General features: G+C 42.5%; 1 protein-coding gene across 2 annotated transcripts in view; it reads right to left on the bottom strand.

The window, feature by feature from the left end:
- The window catches only part of FLOT2 (flotillin 2), a 493007-nt gene that overhangs the window by 324865 nt on the left and 147094 nt on the right, over positions 1–21048 (bottom strand). The window contains exon 3 of one of the 2 annotated variants that reach the window (XM_053706184.1): positions 16918–17008. In XM_053706184.1, coding sequence (XP_053562159.1) covers positions 16918–17008 — 91 coding nt within the window. Of the gene's footprint in view, positions 1–15491; positions 15583–16917; positions 17009–21048 lie in introns of both variants that reach the window. The other variant, XM_053706183.1, reaches the window with a different exon arrangement.

Raw genomic sequence — 21048 nt, 5'->3', positions numbered from 1 at the left:
AGCCTGGGAATGAGAGGAAACGGTGGGAACACATAAGCTAGGTTGAAGGCCCAGGGCGCTACTAGTGCATCTACTAGAGTCGCCTTGGGATCCCTGGATCTGGACCCGTAGCAAGGAACCTTGAAGTTCTGACGAGACGCCATCAGATCCATGTCTGGAATGCCCCATAATTGAGTTATTTGGGCAAAGATATCCGGATGGAGCTCCCACTCCCCCGGATGAAATGTCTGACGACTCAGAAAATCCGCTTCCCAATTTTCCACTCCTGGGATGTGGATTGCAGACAAGTGGCAGGAGTGAAGCTCCGCCCATTGAATTACTTTGGTCACTTCTTCCATTGCCAGGGAACTCCTTGTTCCCCCCTGATGGTTGATATATGCAACAGTCGTCATGTTGTCCGATTGAAACCTTATGAATTTGGCCTTTGCTAGTTGAGGCCAAGCCTTGAGAGCATTGAATATCGCTCTCAGTTCCAGAACGTTTATCGGGAGAAGAGATTCTTCCCGAGACCATAGACCCTGAGCCTTCAGGTGATTCCAGACCGCGCCCCAGCCCACCAGGCTGGCGTCGGTCGTTACAATGACCCACTCTGGTCTTCTGAAGCTCATCCCTTGGGACAGGTTGTCCAGGGTGAGCCACCAACCGAGTGAATCTCTGGTCCTCTGATCTACTTGGATCGTCGGGGACAAATCTGTATAATCCCCATTCCACTGTCTGAGCATGCACAGTTGTAATGGTCTTAGATGAATTCGCGCAAAAGGAACTATGTCCATTGCCGCAACCATCAAACCTATTACTTCCATGCACTGCGCTATGGAAGGAAGAAGAACAGAATTAAGTACTTGACAAGAGCTTAGAAGTTTTGATTTTCTGGCTTCTGTCAGAAAAATCTTCATTTCCAAGGAGTCTATTATTGTTCCCAAGAAGGGAACTCTTGTTGACGGAAATAGAGAACTTTTTTCTACGTTCACTTTCCACCCGTGAGATCTGAGAAAGGCTAGGACAATGTCCGTATGAGCCTTTGCTTGTGGTAGGGACGACGCTTGAATCAGTATGTCGTCCAAGTAGGGTACTACTGCAATGCCCCTTGGCCTTAGCACCGCTAGAAGGGACCCTAGTACCTTTGTGAAAATTCTTGGAGCAGTGGCTAGTCCGAATGGAAGTGCCACAAACTGGTAATGCTTGTCCAGAAAGGCGAACCTTAGGAACCGATGATGTTCCTTGTGGATAGGAATATGTAGATACGCATCCTTTAAATCCACCGTGGTCATGAATTGACCTTCCTGGATGGTAGGAAGAATTGTCCGAATGGTTTCCATCTTGAACGATGGGACCTTGAGAAATTTGTTTAGGATCTTGAGATCCAAAATTGGCCTGAATGTTCCCTCTTTTTTGGGAACTATGAACAGATTGGAGTAAAACCCCATCCCTTGTTCTCCTAATGGAACAGGATGAATCACTCCCATTTTTAACAGGTCTTCTACACAATGTAAGAATGCCTGTCTTTTCATTTGGTCTGAAGACAATTGAGACCTGTGGAACCTTCCCCTTGGGGGTAGTTCCTTGAATTCCAGGAGATAACCTTGAGAAACTATTTCTAGCGCCCAAGGATCCTGAACATCTCTTGCCCAAGCCTGAGCGAAGAGAGATAGTCTGCCCCCCACCAGATCCGGTCCCGGATCGGGGGCCAGCATCTCATGCTGTCTTGGTAGCGGTAGCGGGCTTCTTGGCCTGCTTACCTTTGTTCCAGCCTTGCATCGGTCTCCAGGCTGGCTTGGTTTGAGAAGAATTACCCTCTTGCTTAGAGGATGTAGAATTTGAGGCCGGTCCGTTTCTGCGAAAGGGACGAAAATTTGTTTTATTTTTAGCCTTAAAAGACCTATCCTGAGGAAGGGCGTGGCCCTTTCCCCCAGTGATGTCTGAAATAATCTCTTTCAAGTCAGGGCCAAACAGCGTTTTCCCCTTGAAAGGGATATTAAGCAATCTGTTCTTGGAGGACACATCCGCTGACCAAGACTTCAGCCAAAGCGCTCTGCGCGCCACAATAGCAAAGCCTGAATTTTTCGCCGCTAATCTAGCTAATTGCAAAGTGGCGTCTAAGGTAAAAGAGTTAGCCAACTTAAGTGCTTGAACTCTGTCCATAACCTCCTCATAAGAGGATGCCTGATTGAGCGACTTTTCTAGTTCCTCGAACCAGAAACACGCTGCTGTAGTGACAGGAACAATGCATGAAATTGGTTGTAGAAGGTAACCTTGCTGAACAAACATCTTTTTAAGCAAACCCTCTAATTTTTTATCCATAGGATCTTTGAAAGCACAACTATCTTCTATAGGGATAGTGGTGCGTTTGTTTAGAGTAGAAACCGCCCCCTCGACCTTGGGGACTGTCTGCCATAAGTCCTTCCTGGGGTCGACCATAGGAAATAATTTCTTAAATATAGGGGGAGGGACAAAAGGTATGCCGGGCCTTTCCCATTCTTTATTTACAATGTCCGCCACCCGCTTGGGTATAGGAAAAGCTTCGGGGGGCACCGGGACCTCTAGGAACCTGTCCATCTTACATAATTTCTCTGGAATGACCAAATTGTCACAATCATCCAGAGTAGATAACACCTCCTTAAGCAGAGCGCGGAGATGTTCCAATTTAAATTTAAATGTAATAACGTCAGGTTCAGCTTGTTGAGAAATTTTTCCTGAATCTGAAATTTCTCCCTCAGACAAAACCTCCCTAGCCCCTTCAGACTGGTGTAAGGGCATGACAGAACCATTATCATCAGCGTCCTCATGCTCTTCAGTATCTAAAACAGAGCAGTCGCGCTTTCGCTGATAAGTGGGCATTTTGGCTAAAATGTTTTTAATAGAATTATCCATTACAGCCGTTAATTGTTGCATAGTAAGGAGGATTGGCGCACTAGATGCACTAGGGACCTCCTGAGTGGGCAAGACTGGTGTAGACATAGAAGGAGATGATGCAGTACCATGCTTACTCCCCTCACTTAAGGAATCATTTTGGGCAACATTACTATCAGTGGCATCATTGTCCCTACTTTGTTTGTCACATTTATCACATATATTTAAATGAAGAGGAACCTTGGCTTCCGAACATACAGAACATCGTCTATCTGATAGTTCAGACATGTTAATAGGCATAAACTTGATAACAAAACACAAAAAACGTTTTAAAATAAAACCGTTACTGTCTCTTTAAATTTTAAACTGAACACACTTTTTTACTGAATATACGCAAAAGTATGAAGGAAATGTTCAAAATTCACCAAAATTTCACCACAGTGTCATAAAGCCTTAAAAGTATTGCACACCAAATTTGAAAGCTTTAACTCTTAAAATAACGGAACCGGAGCCGTTTTTATATTTAACCCCTATACAGTCCCTGGTATCTGCTTTGCTGAGACCCAACCAAGCCCAGAGGGGAATACGATACCAAATGACGCCTTCAATAAGCTTTTTCAGTGGACCTGAGCTCCTCACACATGCATCTGCATGCCTTGCTTCTCAAAAACAACTGCGCATTAGTGGCGCGAAAATGAGGCTCTGCCTATGACTAGAAAAGGCCCCCAGTGAAAAAGGTGTCCAATACAGTGCCTGCCGTTTTTTTTTAACAAAATTCCCAAGATTAAAATAATTCTCCAAAGTTATAAACCATTAAATATGCTTATAAAGTAATCGTTTTGGCCCAGAAAAATGTCTACCAGTCTTTAAAGCCCTTGTGAAGCCCTTTTATTCTTATATTGAAAATTAAGAAAATGGCTTACCGGATCCCATAGGGAAAATGACAGCTTCCAGCATTACCAAGTCTTGTTAGAAATGTGTCATACCTCAAGCAGCCAAAGTCTGCTCACTGTTTCCCCCAACTGAAGTTAATTCCTCTCAACAGTCCTGTGTGGAAACAGCCATCGATTTTAGTAACGGTTGCTAAAATCATTTTCCTCTTACAAACAGAAATCTTCATCATTTTTCTGTTTCAGAGTAAATAGTACATACCAGCACTATTTTAAAATAACAAACTCTTGATAGAAGAATAAAAACTACATTTAAACACCAAAAAACTCTGAGCCATCTCCGTGGAGATGTTGCCTGTGCAACGGCAAAGAGAATGACTAGGGAAGGCGGAGCCTAGGAGGGATCATGTGACCAGCTTTGCTGGGCTCTTTGCCATTTCCTGTTGGGGAAGAGAATATCCCACAAGTAAGGATGACGCCGTGGACCGGACACACCTATGTTGGAGAAAAATAAATAACACACACAATTACTGTCAACATCTTGTGTGACATTATTTATACATGGCTCAGAAACCCATCTAGACACAAGGGATCACAGAAGTATGGGAAGCCTGACCACTGAAGGAGTATGTGTGCTTTCCAGCTTTAATAGGAGGCCATCGCTGCTCTGTATGCAATATAATATTCTGCCATGTTCCTTATCATAAAATACAATTAACAGTTTTTAATAAATTACCAACATCAATTGTTTCTCTTCATTCACCCCCCCCCCCCCCAGATTCTCTTGTAAATAAAAATAGGTGTTGAGTTTAATACAATTATTTTTTAAAAGATGAAGCACATTCTCTACTTTTATTTATGAAACTTCAAGAATACTCTTAAGTCAGTAGAAACTCCCTAGAAGTCTTCTAGTTATCTGCTTTTAGACATAATCTGCTATCACTTCATATCCAGTTATATATAAATAAAAAAAGAAAATATTTGGTGTATCTGGGTGGCCCTTTAGATGCATTCTTTTAAAATGTGAAAAAAAAAACTTAAATACAATGTAAGAACAAACTTTGCTTTTCCACATTCTTGCAAAAATGATTTATCATCTTGTGTCTATACCATAACAGAAGGACCACAGCAAGGTTAAAAAAAAAACCCACAAAAACAGAATTTATGCTTACCTGATAAATTTCTCTCTTGCGATGTATCAAGTCCACGGATTCATCCAATACTTGTGGGATATTCTCCTTCCCAACAGGAAGTGGCAAAGAGAGCACCCACAGCAGAGCTGTCTATATAGCTCCTCCCTTAGCTCCACCCCCCAGTCATTCGACCGAAGGCTAGGAAGAAAAAGGAGAAACTATAGGGTGCAGAGGTGACTGAAGTTTTTTAATAAAATATACTACCTGTCTTAAATAGACAGGACGGGCCGTGGACTCGATACATCGCAAGAGAAAGAAATTTATCAGGTAAGCATAAATTCTGTTTTCTCTTGCAAGATGTATCAAGTCCACGGATTCATCCAATACTAGTGGGATACCAATACCAAAGCTTTAGGACACGGATGAAGGGAGGGACAAGACAGGTACCTAAACGGAAGGCACCAGTGCTTGTAGAACCTCTCTCCCAAAAATAGTCTCCGAAGAAGCAAAGGTATCAAATTTGGAAAATTTGGAAAAAGTATGAAGCGAAGACCAAGTCGCCGCATTACAAATCTGTTCAACAGAAGCCTCATTTTTAAAAGCCCATGCGGAAGCCACTGCTCTAGTAGAGTGAGCAGTAATCCTGTCAGGAGGCTGCTGGCCAGCAGTCTCATAAGCCAAACGGATGATGCTTTTCAGCCAAAAAGAAAGAGAGGTAGCCGTAGCCTTTTGACCTCTTCGCTTTCCAGAATAAACAACAAACAATGAAGATGTTTGATGGAAATCTTTAGTTGCTTGTAAGTAGAACTTTAAAGCACAAACCACATCAATATTGTGCAACAGATGTTCCTTCTTGGAAGAAGGATTAGGACACAGAGAAGGAACAACAATTTCCTGATTGATATTCCTATTAGAAACAACCTTAGGAAGGAATCCAGGTTTGGTACGCAAAACCACCTTATCTGCATGGAAAACAAGATAAGGTGAGTAACACCGTAAAGCAGATAACTTAGAAACTCTTCGAGCCGAAGAGATAGCTACTAAAAACAGAACTTTCCAAGATAGAAGCTTAATATCTATAGAATGCATAGGTTGAAACGGAACCCCTTGAGGAACTTTGAGAACTAAATTTAAGCTCCATGGCGGAGCAACAGGTTTAAACACAGGCTTGATTCTAACTAAAGCCTGACTAAACGCCTGAACGTCTGGAACATCTGTCAGACGCTTGTGTAAAAGAATAGACAAAGCAGATATCTGTCCTTTTAAGGAGCTAGCTGATAATCCCTTCTCCAATCCTTCTTGGAGAAAAGACAATACCCTAGGAATCCTAATATTACTCCATGAGTAACCCTTGGATTCACACCAATAAAGATATTTTCGCCATATCTTATGATAGATTTTCCTGGTGACAGGCTTTCTAGCCTGAATCAGGGTATCAATGACCGACTCAGAGAAACCACGCTTTGATAAAATCAATCTCCAAGCAGTCAGACGCAGAGAAATTAGATTCGGATGCTTGAATGGACCCTGGATTAGAAGGTCCTGCCTCATTGGCAGAGTCCACGGTGGAACAGATGACATGTCCACCAGATCTGCATACCAAGTCCTGCGTGGCCACGCAGGTGCTATCAAAATCACCAAAGCTCTCTCCTGCTTGATTCTGGCAACCAGACGTGGAAGGAGAGGAAACGGTGGAAACACATAGGCCAGGTTGAAGGACCAGGGCACTGCTAGAGCATCTATCAGTACTGCCTGGGGATCCCTTGACCTGGACCCGTAACAAGGAAGCTTGGCGTTCTGACGGGACGCCATGAGATCTAATACTGGTGTGCCCCATAGCTGAGTCAGCTGGGCAAATACTTCCGGATGGAGGTCCCACTCCACCGGATGAAAAGTTTGACGACTTAGGAAATCCGCCTCCCAGTTCTCTACCCCTGGGATATGGATTGCTGAAAGATGGCAAGAGTGAGTCTCTGCCCATCGGATTATTTTGGTCACCTTCATCATTGCTAGAGAACTCCGTGTTCCTCCTTGATGATTGATATAAGCTACAGTCGTGATGTTCTCCGACTGAAATCTGATGAATTTGGCCGCAGCCAGTTGAGGCCACGCCTGAAGCGCATTGAATATCGCTCTCAGTTCTAGAATGTTTATCGGGAGGAGAGCTTCCTCCTGAATCCATAAACCCTGTGCTTTCAGTGAGTTCCAGACTGCACCCCAGCCCAGTAGGCTGGCATCTGTCGTTACTATGAGCCACTCTGGCCTGCGGAAACACATTCCCTGGGACAGGTGGTCCTGTGACAACCACCAGAGAAGAGAATCTCTGGTCTCCTGATCCAGATGTATCTGAGGAGATAAATCTGCATAATCCCCATTCCACTGTTCGAGCATGCATAGTTGCAGTGGTCTGAGGTGTAGGCGGGCAAAAGGAATTATGTCCATTGCCGCTACCATAAGTCCGATTACCTCCATACACTGAGCCACTGATGGCCGAGGAATGGAATGAAGAGCTCGGCAGGTGGCTACGAGTTTTGATTTCCTGACCTCCGTCAGAAATTTTCATTTCTACCGAGTCTATCAGAGTCCCTAGGAAGGAAACTCTTGTGAGAGGGAAGAGAGAACTCTTTTTTTTATGTTCACCTTCAACCCATGAGATCTCAGAAAAGCCAACACAATGTCCGTGTGAGACTTGGCTAGCTTGAAAGTTGACGCTTGAATTAAGATGTCGTCTAGATAAGGCGCCACTGCTATGCCCCACGGTCTTAGAATCGCCAGAAGGGACCCTAGCACCTTTGTGAAAATTCTGGGAGCCGTGGCCAACCCAAAGGGAAGGGCCACAAACTGGCAATGCCTGTCCAGAAAGGCGAACCTGAGGAATTGATGATGATCTCTGAATAGGGATGTGCAGATACGCATATCCTTTAAGTCCACGGTGGTCATATATTGACCCTCTTGGATCAGAGGCAGAATAGTCCAAATAGTCTCCATCTTGAACGATGGAACCCTGAGGAATTGGTTTAGAATTTTGAGATCCAAGATTGGTCTGAAAGTTCCTTCTTTTTTGGGAACCACAAACAGGTTTGAGTAAAACCCTAGCCCTTGTTCCGCTTTTGGAACTGGGTGAATCACTCCCATGGTATGTAGGTCTTCTACACAGCGTAAGAACGCCTCTCTCTTTGTCTGGTTTGCAGACAATTGAAAAATGTGAAATCTCCCCCTGGGGGGGGGGGGGGGGGGGAGTCTGAAGTCTAGAAGATAACCCTGGGCAACAATTTTGTCACCACACTCACTTTACCCTTCCTATTGCTTAGAGCCGGCAAAGAGAATGACTGGGGGGTGGAGCTAAGGGAAGAGCTATATAGACAGCTCTGCTGTGGGTGCTCTCTTTGCCACTTCCTGTTGGGTAGGAGAATATCCCACAAGTATTGGATGAATCCGTGGACTCGATACATCTTGCAAGAGAAAACACAACTGTTTAGAATGAGAACACATGAAAGGAAGAAGTCTCATAACAGAATCTGTTCCTTAGAGGCTAAAGATAAAGTTATCTTGAAACATACTGTGTGTGCTTGAGGAAATGGAAAGACCTGTCCTAGACAAAAAACCTACCATCCAGGAAGTTCTTAAATATTTAAGTTACGGCCAAAACTTTGACATATTTCAAATTTCATATTTTTAGGATTTCTCAGAAGTCCTATATCTTGATTTAGAAGTTTACTGCAATTTTATGTATTCTTGAAAAAGTGGCTATTTCAAAGCAAAATGAACTATTAATGGATTTGTTCTTTCAATACTAAGGGTCTAATTCTCAAAAACTTGTCAAGATGGAGAGGAATCATCAGCTTATTTTATTCAGTACTATAATGTACAGTAAGTGTTCCACCTTAACAAAGACAATTAGGGAACACTACTTAATGAGAAGTTAAAAAACATAATTTATGCTTACCTGATAAATTCCTTTCTTCTGTAGTGTGATCAGTCCACGGGTCATCATTACTTCTGGGATATTACTCCTCCCCAACAGGAAGTGCAAGAGGATTCACCCAGCAGAGCTGCATATAGCTCCTCCCCTCTACGTCACTCCCAGTCATTCGACCAAGGACCAAGGAGAAAGGAAAAGCCAAGGGTGAAGTGGTGACTGGAGTATAAATTAAAAAATATTTGCCTGCCTTAAAAACAGGGCTGGCCGTGGACTGATCACACTACAGAAGAAAGGAATTTATCAGGTAAGCATAAATTATGTTTTCTTCTGTTAAGTGTGATCAGTCCACGGGTCATCATTACTTCTGGGATACCAATACCAAAGCAAAAGTACACGGATGACGGGAGGGATAGGCAGGCTCTTTATACAGAAGGAACCACTGCCTGAAGAACCTTTCTCCCAAAAATAGCCTCCGATGAAGCAAAAGTGTCAAATTTGTAAAATTTGGAAAAAGTATGAAGCGAAGACCAAGTTGCAGCCTTGCAAATCTGCTCAACAGAGGCCTCATTCTTGAAGGCCCAAGTGGAAGCCACAGCTCTAGTAGAATGAGCTGTAATTCTTTCAGGAGGCTGCTGTCCAGCAGTCTCATAAGCTAAACGAATTATGCTACGAAGCCAAAAAGAAAGAGAGGTAGCAGAAGCTTTTTGACCTCTCCTCTGCCCAGAGTAAACGACAAACAGAGAAGACGTTTGTCGAAATTCCTTAGTTGCCTGTAAGTAAAATTTTAGAGCACGGACTACATCCAGGTTGTGCAGTAGACGTTCCTTCTTCGAAGAAGGATTTGGGCACAAAGAAGGAACAACAATCTCTTGATTGATATTCCTGTTAGTAACTACCTTAGGTAAGAACCCAGGTTTAGTACGCAGAACTACCTTATCCGAATGAAAAATCAAATAAGGAGAATCACAATGTAAGGCTGATAATTCAAAGACTCTTCGAGACGAGGAAATAGCCATTAAAAATAGAACTTTCCAAGATAACAACTTTATATCAATGGAATGAAGGGGTTCAAACGGAACGCCCTGTAAAACATTAAGAACCAGGTTTAAACTCCATGGTGGAGCAACAGTTTTAAACACAGGCTTAATCCTGGCCAAAGCCTGACAAAAAGCCTGGACGTCAGGAACTTCTGACAGACGTTTGTGTAACAGAATGGACAGAGCTGAGATCTGTCCCTTTAATGAACTAGCAGATAAACCCTTTTCTAAACCTTTTTGTAGAAAAGACAATATCCTAGGAATCCTAACCTTACTCCAAGAGTAACCTTTGGATTCACACCAATATAGGTATTTACGCCATATCTTATGGTAAATCTTTCTGGTAACAGGTTTCCTAGCCTGTATTAAGGTATCAATAACTGACTCAGAAAACCCACGTCTTGATAAAATCAAGCGTTCAATTTCCAAGCAGTCAGCTTCAGAGAAGTTAGATTTTGATGTTTGAAGGGACCCTGTATCAGAAGGTCCTGTTTCAGAGGTAGAGACCAAGGTGGACAGGATGACATGTCCACCAGGTCTGCATACCAAGTCCTGCGTGGCCACGCAGGTGCTATTAGAATCACTGATACTCTCTCTTGTTTGATTCTGGCAATCAATCGAGGAAGCATCGGGAAGGGTGGAAACACGTAAGCCATCCTGAAGTCCCAAGGTGCTGTCAGGGCATCTATCAGGACTGCTCCTGGATCCCTGGATCTGGACCCGTAACGAGGAAGCTTGGCGTTCTGTCGAGACGCCATGAGATCTATCTCTGGTTTGCCCCAACGTCGAAGTATTTGGGCAAAGACCTCCGGATGGAGTTCCCACTCCCCCGGATGAAAAGTCTGACGACTTAAGAAATCCGCCTCCCAGTTCTCCACTCCCGGGATGTGGATTGCTGACAGGTGGCAAGAGTGAGACTCTGCCCAGCGAATTATCTTTGATACTTCCATCATAGCTAGGGAGCTTCTTGTCCCTCCCTGATGGTTGATGTAAGCTACAGTCGTGATGTTGTCCGACTGAAACCTGATGAACCCCCGAGTTGTCAACTGGGGCCAAGCCAGGAGGGCATTGAGAACTGCTCTCAATTCCAGAATGTTTATTGGCAGGAGACTCTCCTCCTGACTCCATTGTCCCTGAGCCTTCAGAGAATTCCAGACGGCACCCCAACCTAGAAGGCTGGCGTCTGTTGTTACAATTGTCCAGTCTGGTCTGCTGAATGGCATCCCCCTGGACAGATGTGGCCGAGAAAGCCACCATAGAAGAGAATTTCTGGTCTCTTGATCCAGATTCAGAGAAGGGGATAAGTCTGAGTAATCCCCATTCCACTGACTTAGCATGCACAGTTGCAGTGGTCTGAGGTGTAAGCGTGCAAAGGGTACTATGTCCATTGCCGCTACCATTAAGCCGATTACCTCCATGCATTGAGCCACTGACGGGTGTTGAATGGAATGAAGGGTGCGGCAAGCACTTTGAAGTCTTGTTAGCCTGTCCTCTGTCAGGTAAATCTTCATTTCTACAGAATCTATAAGAGTCCCCAGGAAGGGAACTCTTGTGAGTGGAACGAGTGAACTTTTCTTTTCGTTCACCTTCCATCCATGTGACCTTAGAAATGCCAGTACTAACTCTGTATGAGACTTGGCAGTTTGGAAGCTTGAAGCTTGTATCAGAATGTCGTCTAGGTATGGAGCTACCGAGATTCAGAGTAGCTGAACTAATGTTCTCTTCCAGAGACTCAATCCAGAATGCCGCTGCAGCCGTGATCGGCGCAATGCATGCAAGAGGTTGCAATATAAAACCTTGTTGAACAAACATTTTCTTAAGGTAACCCTCTAATTTTTTATCCATTGGATCTGAAAAAGCACAGCTATCCTCCACCGGGATAGTGGTACGCTTAGCTAAAGTAGAAACTGCTCCCTCCACCTTAGGGACCGTTTGCCATAAGTCCCGTGTGGTGTGTCTATTGGAAACATTTTTCTAAATATCGGAGGGGGTGAGAACGGCACACCGGGTCTATCCCACTCCTTAGTAACAATTTCAGTAAGTCTCTTAGGTATAGGAAAAACCTCAGTACTCGCCGGTACCGCAAAATATTTATCCAACCTACACATTTTCTCTGGTATTGCAACTGTGTTACAATCATTCAGAGCCGCTAACACCTCCCCTAGTAATACACGGAGGTTTTCCAGTTTAAATTTAAAATTTGAAATATCTGAATCCAGTCTGTTTGGATCAGAACCGTCACCCACAGAATGAAGTTCTCCGTCCTCATGTTCTGCCACCTGTGACGCAGTGTCTGACATGGCCCTAATATTATCAGCGCACTCTGTTCTCACCCCAGAGTGATCACGCTTACCTCTTAGTTCTGGTAATTTAGCCAAAACTTCAGTCATAACAGTAGCCATATCCTGTAATGTGATCTGTAATGGCCGCCCAGATGTACTCGGCGCTACAATATCACGCACCTCCCGAGCGGGAGATGCAGGTACTGACACGTGAGGCGAGTTAGTCGGCATAACTCTCCCCTCGTTGTTTGGTGAAATTTGTTCAATTTGTACAGATTGACTTTTATTTAAAGTAGCATCAATACAGTTAGTACATAAATTTCTATTGGGCTCCACTTTGGCATTGCAACAAATGACACAGGTATCTTCCTCTGAATCAGACATGTTTAACACACTAGCAAATAAACTTGCAACTTGGAATACAATTCAATTAGAATAATATTAAAAACGTACTGTGCCTTTAAGAAGCACAGAAGATCTATGACAGTTGAAAATTAATAAATTGAAACAGTTATAGCCTCAATCCTTATAAACAACACAACTTTAGCAAAGGTTTAATCCCATTAGCAAAGATAACAAATTCTGAAAGCAGGAAACAAATTACAGAATAAACGTTTTTTGTCTCAGTCAACTATAATTCTCACAGCTCTGCTGAGAGAAATTACCTCCCTCAAAATAAGTTTTGAAGACCCCTGAGCTCTGTAGAGATGAACCGGATCATGCAGGAAATACAATGAGCTGCTGACTGAAATATCTGATGCGTAGCAAAAGCGCCAAAAAACGGCCCCTCCCCCTCACACACAGCAGTGAGAGAGAACAGAAACTGTCAGAAAAAAGATTAAGCAACTGCCAAGTGGAAAAATAGTGCCCAAAACATTTATTCACTCAGTACCTCAGCAAATGAAAACGATTTTACATTCCAGCAAAAACGTTAAACATAATTTCTAGTTATTAAACAGCTTTATGTACTTCTTACAGTGTAATTCTAGTGAAGTACCATTCCCCAGAATACTGAAGTGTAAAGTATACATACATGACATTATATCGGTATGGCAGGATTTTCTCATCAATTCCATTGTCAGAAAATAAAAGCTGCTACATACCTCTATGCAGATTCATCTGCCCGCTGTCCCCTGATCTGAAGTTTACCTCTCCTCAGATGGCCGAGAAACAGCAATATGATCTTAACTACTCCGGCTAAAATCATAGCAAAAACTCTGGTAGATTCTTCTTCAAACTCTGCCAGAGAGGTAATAACACACTCCGGTGCTATTTTAAAATAAACTTTTGATTGAAGATATAAAACTAAGTATAATCACCATAGTCCTCTCACACATCCTATCTAGTCGTTGGGTGCAAGAGAATGACTGGGAGTGACGTAGAGCGGAGGAGCTATATGCAGCTCTGCTGGGTGAATCCTCTTGCACTTCCTGTTGGGGAGGAGTAATATCCCAGAAGTAATGATGACCCGTGGACTGATCACACTTAACAGAAGAAATTATAATTTAAGCTTACATGATAAATTATTTTATTTCAGAATGACGGTCCACAGACCTCCATAACATATGGGATATATTTCTCACAACTAGGTAGAGATCCAGAACCCATCCAATAGCTTTAAATCCCTCCCACCTCTCTATTTTTATGTATAGCCGACTCTGAGTAGAGAATAGAAGAGAATAAAGTAAAGACAAAGCAGGGTCTGCAGAGGTGTAGAAAGAACTGCAGCCCAGAAAAATGTATCAAGTAAGCATAAACTATCATTTATTTCGTAACATGATGATGGTCCACAGTCCTCAACGGATAAATACCCAAGCAGGCGGTCTATGCTAGGGACAGGGTTCGACAATTAGCCGACACTGCGCTTTCCTGCCAAAAGCTGCTTGCGAAAACACCGAAACAATACAATTTGTAAAAAGTATGCAGAGAAGATCATGTAGCTGCTTTGCAAATCTGTTCCAAAGATGCAACATTTTCATAAGCCCATGATGTTGCAACTGCTCTTGTAGAATGAGCTGTAATACGCTAAGGAGGTGACCTTCCCTCCACCAAGTAAACCTTGTGAATGATTTGCTTAAGCCAAGAGGCCAACACTACCTTAAGTAGCTTATTGCCCCTAAAAAGTTTGTCTTCAATGTTATAGTAGCCTGCAGATAGAACTTTTAATCCCTGACTACATCTAGATTATGTAACAGCAGGATCTGGACTCAAAGAAGGGACAACAATTTCCTGATTAATATTTTCCATAAAAACTAGCTTAGGAGACTTCCGGTGGGCGGGCTTACAAGCAGCAGCTCTGGTGCAGAGCTCCGTAAAACCTACAAGCTACACAGGCTATTTACAGTGAACTTAAAGCCCGGACCAGTTTGCCCTTGGTGGAAATCGCATCTGGGCGCTAGAAAAGATCGGAGGGTACCAACTTCCCCCACGGAGGCCCCGGAACCAGCTAATGAGCAGTGGAGGTGTAGTCGCAGTTAGACTACGGCGGCCATATTGGCTCAAAGAAGAAAGGAGTAAGGAGTGGAGAAGCTGGCTAACCCTGAGCCGGACTGCTCGCGCCCCCACAGCAGACGAGACCTCTGGATCTACGGCCTCGGTTCAGACGTGAGGACCGGGTGAGGAGAACCACGTGGCGAGGCAACCGCACGACTGTGCTGAAGAGCGCTGCAAAAGGGGTGAAAGAAAAGAGCAAAAACAACAAAAAGCATCGGCCCCGTACAGCTTTATTCTATGCCGCAATCATCACTCCGACAGCGGAGGTCTGGTAGTTGTGTGACGGAGGGCTCTTTAAGCGTGACAGGTTAGTAGCATCACTCCTGACATGAACTTGAGTGTATGAAGCAGGCAGCGAAACTCGTCAACACTTATTGCTTAAGGAGCTGTTAATCATGAGTTGGGATGGTTTCGCAGAAAGACTCTCCCTGCATCTCCGGACTAACTTTCACCCATGCTCTCACTGAGAGGCTGACAGGACTATTTAAAACTCCAGTCCATAAGAGACTACTCCAATCTTACGACACTTCTTGCCAACCTCCTGTGACTAAAGGGGAGGTATTTAAGCCTTTGGCTGGGGTGTCTTTGCCTCCTCCTGTTGGCCAGGTTCTTAATTCCCACAAGTAACGAATGAAGCAGTGGACTCTCCTCCCATTAAGATGGAAACATACATATACTAATATCTTGTAAACGCACAATTTATTTTACTTTAAAGAGCTCATATTTATAATATTGCACACATAAAATGCTGTAGATATGGGAACACATACAGGTTTGAAACAGGCATGGCAGTAACCTGCTTCTATTTTAGCAGAAAATTTGTGTCAACTGTTTATCATATAAGGTTGAATTCAGGAGACATGCATTCCTTTCAGATACTGTACCTGTGCCACACCAGTGACAGTTAAAGCTACCCCCTCTGCCGTCTCTACGTCTTCACACCTGGGCTGTAACGTCATTATCTCTAGGGAAATCCTGCCAAAAAAGGTAAAATATTTGCATATTTCTGTATTTTACAATTAATAGCTTTAAGATCCTATATCATTTCTCCTCTTCTAATCAGCAGTCACATTCTATGTAACGCTCAGCTATTTTTTTGCAATCAGTAAAAATGTCTACATACTACATTTTCTTACAATCATTTAACAGTATGTTTATTGATAACCATATCAAGTATATGCATATATTTTTAGATCAATACCTTTATTTCACATTAATTACTGTAGAAAACCCAAGGAAACTGGCACCTTGCACTTTTCGAAAAAAGTAAAAGCGCAATGTTTTCTAAGTAATTCTAATAATAATAAATTATAATGGCAGACTGGAGATACTCTCATTTTATAGGGAGACTGACAACTCTAAACTACTTACATTTTAAAGTCAAAATCACATAGGGCTGAAATCATGACCAGAAAAATCCAACACACTGTGCACCTCCAAAAAAAAAATCCCACAATTATCTTCACCATGAACAGAACTGTAGAACCATGTTGATAAGGTTGACAGGTTATTCCTTGTTTCTGTGCAAGGAGGAGAGTCCAGTTCACTGTGAATTTTTCTACAGTAGATTTAGAGTCAGACTCCCTTTAAAACAGACATTACTTAACATAGCTATTACTGTATGCAAATACATAAATGAGTGGGATTTTCACCCCTTACACATTGTCACAAAGCCTATCATGGCAGTGGACAAAATAATCGACAGAAAGCCTTGTTCCACCAGCGGCACAGATCTATCAGTAATAGATATGTTGTGCCAACATAAAAAGGGTCAGTAAACTTCTATTAAGCACAAAAAAGCAGATTATTTTGATTTTAAAGCAAACGGGAAGTGCATGTCACTGTATAGCTGGTCATTTGAACTGATGCAAGTAAAACCATATAAAGCAGCAGTATTTAACGCTTCATAAAATACAAAAAGTAATGTTACAATTAGAAAAATGTTCATCTGGGTTTTTGAATAAAATGCCAGTAGCACAAAGAGCATTTAAGAAACAGCACTAATACTTATAAAATATAAAGGTACAAGGATATACCCGGTATTTGTCAATAACCTGGGCTAATATTCACGTATAACATTTGTAAGAGGATGGAAATCACAAGCATAATTTAAGGATTGTATAGCTTCACATTACACAATAAGGTGACTGCTGACTTTAACAGTACTGAAAAGGAGGAAATAGTACAGGAAGGAGGGGAAAAGATGGTTAGCCAAGTTAGTGATGAATCCTCTTCCTGCTGTTGCTGCTGTATAAACCAGACCAAGAGAAAAAAGTGAAAGTGAACATAAGCAAGCTGGCATTTTATTACCTGAGCAACCCCAGTTACGTAAAGAGGAACCCCCTCCGATGTCTCAATATTCTCACAGCGACAGAGGATGGTCATAACCTCCAATGACAGTCTGAGCAGCATTAAACAAGGGTAGGAGGACAGCAAATACACAAAGCAGTTACCAGACAGCAGTAAAGACACCACCAGAAGAAAGAACATTGTTATATAAATGGATTAGTGGTTAGTGTATTGTGTAGGCATGCAGGAGGTATATATTTATATTTAAAAAAAAACACACCAACTAAAAATGTGGGTCAGTACTACAATTCAATTAAGGCAGGAGGGCCTAGCTCTAGTCCTTAAACAATTTCAGATATCCCAAGTCAATTTAATTATTCCTCAAAACATAAAAAATTGGATCGGTATTTGACTATACTTCGACAAAGCAAAATGGGCCACAATGATTTTAAATGGAGGACCAAGGCTTATCAATTTGATTTTACCCCAATCAATCTGAATGACAGTCAATTAGTTTGATTACAAAACAGAACTGGGGTCAAGAAGTTTGATTGACCTCAATCAAAATGAATGGAGGGTCAATCATGATGATTAAACCACTGTCAAACTAAATTATATTAATTAATTTTGATCCGACTTACTCAAGCATGATTTTGGGGTTACTTAAAGGGACAGTCTAGTCCAAAAAAAACTTTCATGATTCAGATAGGGCATGTAATTTTAAACAACTTTCTAATTTACTTTTATCATCAATTTTGCTTTGTTCTCTTGGTATTCTTAGTTGAAAGCTAAACCTAGGAGGTTCATATGCTAATTTTTTAGACCATGAAGGCCGCCTCTTATATGAATGCATTTTGACAGTTTTTCCACCACTAGAGGGTGTTCGTTCGTGTGTGTCATATAGATAACACTGTGCTCACACACGTGGAGTTATCTAGGAGTAAGCACCGATTGGCTAAATTGCAAGTCTGTCGAAAGAACTGAAATAAGGGGGCAGTTTGCAGAGGCTTAGATACAAGATAATTACAGAGGTAAAAAGTGTATTAATATAAACGGTGTTGGTTATACAAAACTGGGGAATGGGTAATAAAGGGATTATCGATATTTTAAAACAATAACAATTCTAGTGTAGAATGTCTCTTTAAGTGAGAGCATCTTAGAAGAGCAGAATTGGGTTCTCTTTATTTAAAATTCATTTTGAGCTTTTTAGCCTGTTTGAGACTCAAGGACTAGAGTGAACGACTCCTGAATCAAAGTCTAAATATTTACGATCAAGGAAAGTAAACTGTATTTAGAATAAAATCTGATTTTACTGACCACCAAGCTAAAATATAAACCAATATTAAGCTAAAATGATCGAAAAAACGAAATTTATGATTACCTGATAAAGTTCTTTCTTGACACTGAGTCCACAGATCATCTAATTACTATTGGGATATTCACCTCCTGGCCAGCAGTTGGCGGCAAAGAACACCACAGCAAAGCTGTTAAATAGCACCTCCCTTCCCTCCAACTCCAGTCATTCCGAAGTAAAGGAGAGAAAGGAAGCAACAAGGTGCAGAGTTGCCTGAGGTTTAAAACATAACAAAAAAATACCCTGTCATCAAAAACAAGGCGGGCTGTGGACTCACCGTGTCAAGAAATAAATACATTTATCACGTAAGCATAAATTTCGTTTTCTTTCTAATGACACGTGAGTCCGTGTCATTAGCACTGCCAACAGAGATCCCAGAACCTTTGAAAAAATTCTGGGAGCTGTAGCAAGTCCAAAGGGAAGAGCCACAAACTGAAAGTGTTTGTGGAGAAAGGCACATCTCAGAAACTTGTGATGATCCCTGTGGATGGGAACATAAAGGTATGGATAGATCCCGAACACAACGTAAGAACGCCTCTTTATCTGGTCAACAGACAATCTTGAGAGAAGAAATCTGCCCCTGGGGGGGGGGAAAGGTCTTGAATTCTATTTTGTATTCTTGGGACACAATGTCTATCACCCAAGGATCCTGAACATCCCGAACCCAAGCCTGAGCGAAAAAGGAAAGTCTGCCCCCAACAAGATCCGGTCCTGGATAGGGGGCAGGACCCTTCATGCTGACTTTGATTAATTAGCGGGCTTCTTGGATTGCTTTCTCTTATTCCAAGATTGGTTGGGTCTCCAGGCAGGTTGGGACTGTTCCTGTTTTGTAGAGGGAAAAACAGAATTTATGTTTACCTGATAAATTACTTTCTCCAACGGTGTGTCCGGTCCACGGCGTCATCCTTACTTGTGGGATATTCTCTTCCCCAACAGGAAATGGCAAAGAGCCCAGCAAAGCTGGTCACATGATCCCTCCTAGGCTCCGCCTACCCCAGTCATTCGACCGACGTTAAGGAGGAATATTTGCATAGGAGAAACCATATGATACCGTGGTGACTGTAGTTAAAGAAAATAAATTATCAGACCTGATTAAAAAAAACAGGGCGGGCCGTGGACCGGACACACCGTTGGAGAAAGTAATTTATCAGGTAAACATAAATTCTGTTTTCTCCAACATAGGTGTGTCCGGTCCACGGCGTCATCCTTACTTGTGGGAACCAATACCAAAGCTTTAGGACACGGATGAAGGGAGGGAGCAAATCAGGTCACCTAAATGGAAGGCACCACGGCTTGCAAAACCTTTCTCCCAAAAATAGCCTCAGAAGAAGCAAAAGTATCAAACTTGTAAAATTTGGTAAAAGTGTGCAGTGAAGACCAAGTCGCTGCCCTACATATCTGATCAACAGAAGCCTCGTTCTTGAAGGCCCATGTGGAAGCCACAGCCCTAGTGGAATGAGCTGTGATTCTTTCAGGAGGCTGCCGTCCGGCAGTCACATAAGCCAATCTGATGATGCTTTTAATCCAAAAAGAGAGAGAGGTAGAAGTTGCTTTTTGACCTCTCCTTTTACCAGAATAAACAACAAACAAGGAAGATGTTTGTCTAAAATCCTTTGTAGCATCTAAATAGAATTTTAGAGCGCGAACAACATCCAAATTGTGCAACAAACGTTCCTTCTTCGAAACTGGTTTCGGACACAAAGAAGGTACGACTATCTCCTGGTTAATGTTTTTGTTAGAAACAACTTTTGGAAGAAAACCAGGTTTAGTACGTAAAACCACCTTATCTGCATGGAACACCAGATAAGGAGGAGAACACTGCAGAGCAGATAATTCTGAAACTCTTCTAGCAGAAGAAATTGCAACCAAAAACAAAACTTTCCAAGATAATAACTTAATATCAACGGAATGTAAGGGTTCAAACGGAACCCCCTGAAGAACTGAAAGAACTAAGTTGAGACTCCAAGGAGGAGTCAAAGGTTTGTAAACAGGCTTGATTCTAACCAGAGCCTGAACAAAGGCTTGAACATCTGGCACAGCTGCCAGCTTTTTGTGAAGTAACACAGACAAGGCAGAAATCTGTCCCTTCAAGGAACTTGCAGATAATCCCTTCTCCAATCCTTCTTGAAGAAAGGATAGAATCTTAGGAATCTTTACCTTGTCCCAAGGGAATCCTTTAGATTCACACCAACAGATATATTTTTTCCATATTTTGTGGTAAATTTTTCTAGTTACAGGCTTTCTGGCCTGAAGAAGAGTATCAATAACAGAATCTGAGAACCCTCGTTTTGATAAGATCAAGCGTTCAATCTCCAAGCAGTCAGCTGGAGTGAGACCAGATTCGGATGTTCGAACGGACCTTGAACAAGAAGGTCTCGTCTCAAAGGTAGCTTCCATGGTGGAGCCGATGACATATTCACCAGATCTGCATACCAAGTCCTGCGTGGCCACGCAGGAGCTATCAAGATCACCGACGCCCTCTCTTGATTGATGCTGGCTACCAGCCTGGGGATGAGAGGAAACGGCGGGAATACATAAGCTAGTTTGAAGGTCCAAGGTGCTACTAGTGCATCTACTAGAGTCGCCTTGGGATCCCTGGATCTGGACCCGTAGCAAGGAACCTTGAAGTTCTGACGAGAGGCCATCAGATCCATGTCTGGAATGCCCCACAGTTGAGTAATTTGGGCAAAGATTTCCGGATGGAGTTCCCACTCCCCCGGATGTAATGTCTGACGACTCAGAAAATCCGCTTCCCAATTTTCCACTCCTGGGATGTGGATTGCAGATAGGTGGCAGGA

This window comes from Bombina bombina, chromosome 3 (genome assembly GCF_027579735.1).
Source record: "Bombina bombina isolate aBomBom1 chromosome 3, aBomBom1.pri, whole genome shotgun sequence".
NCBI classification, from domain to species: Eukaryota; Metazoa; Chordata; class Amphibia; order Anura; family Bombinatoridae; genus Bombina; species Bombina bombina.
Note: the sequence above shows the minus strand (reverse complement) of the source record. Positions and strands in the feature narration are given on the sequence as shown.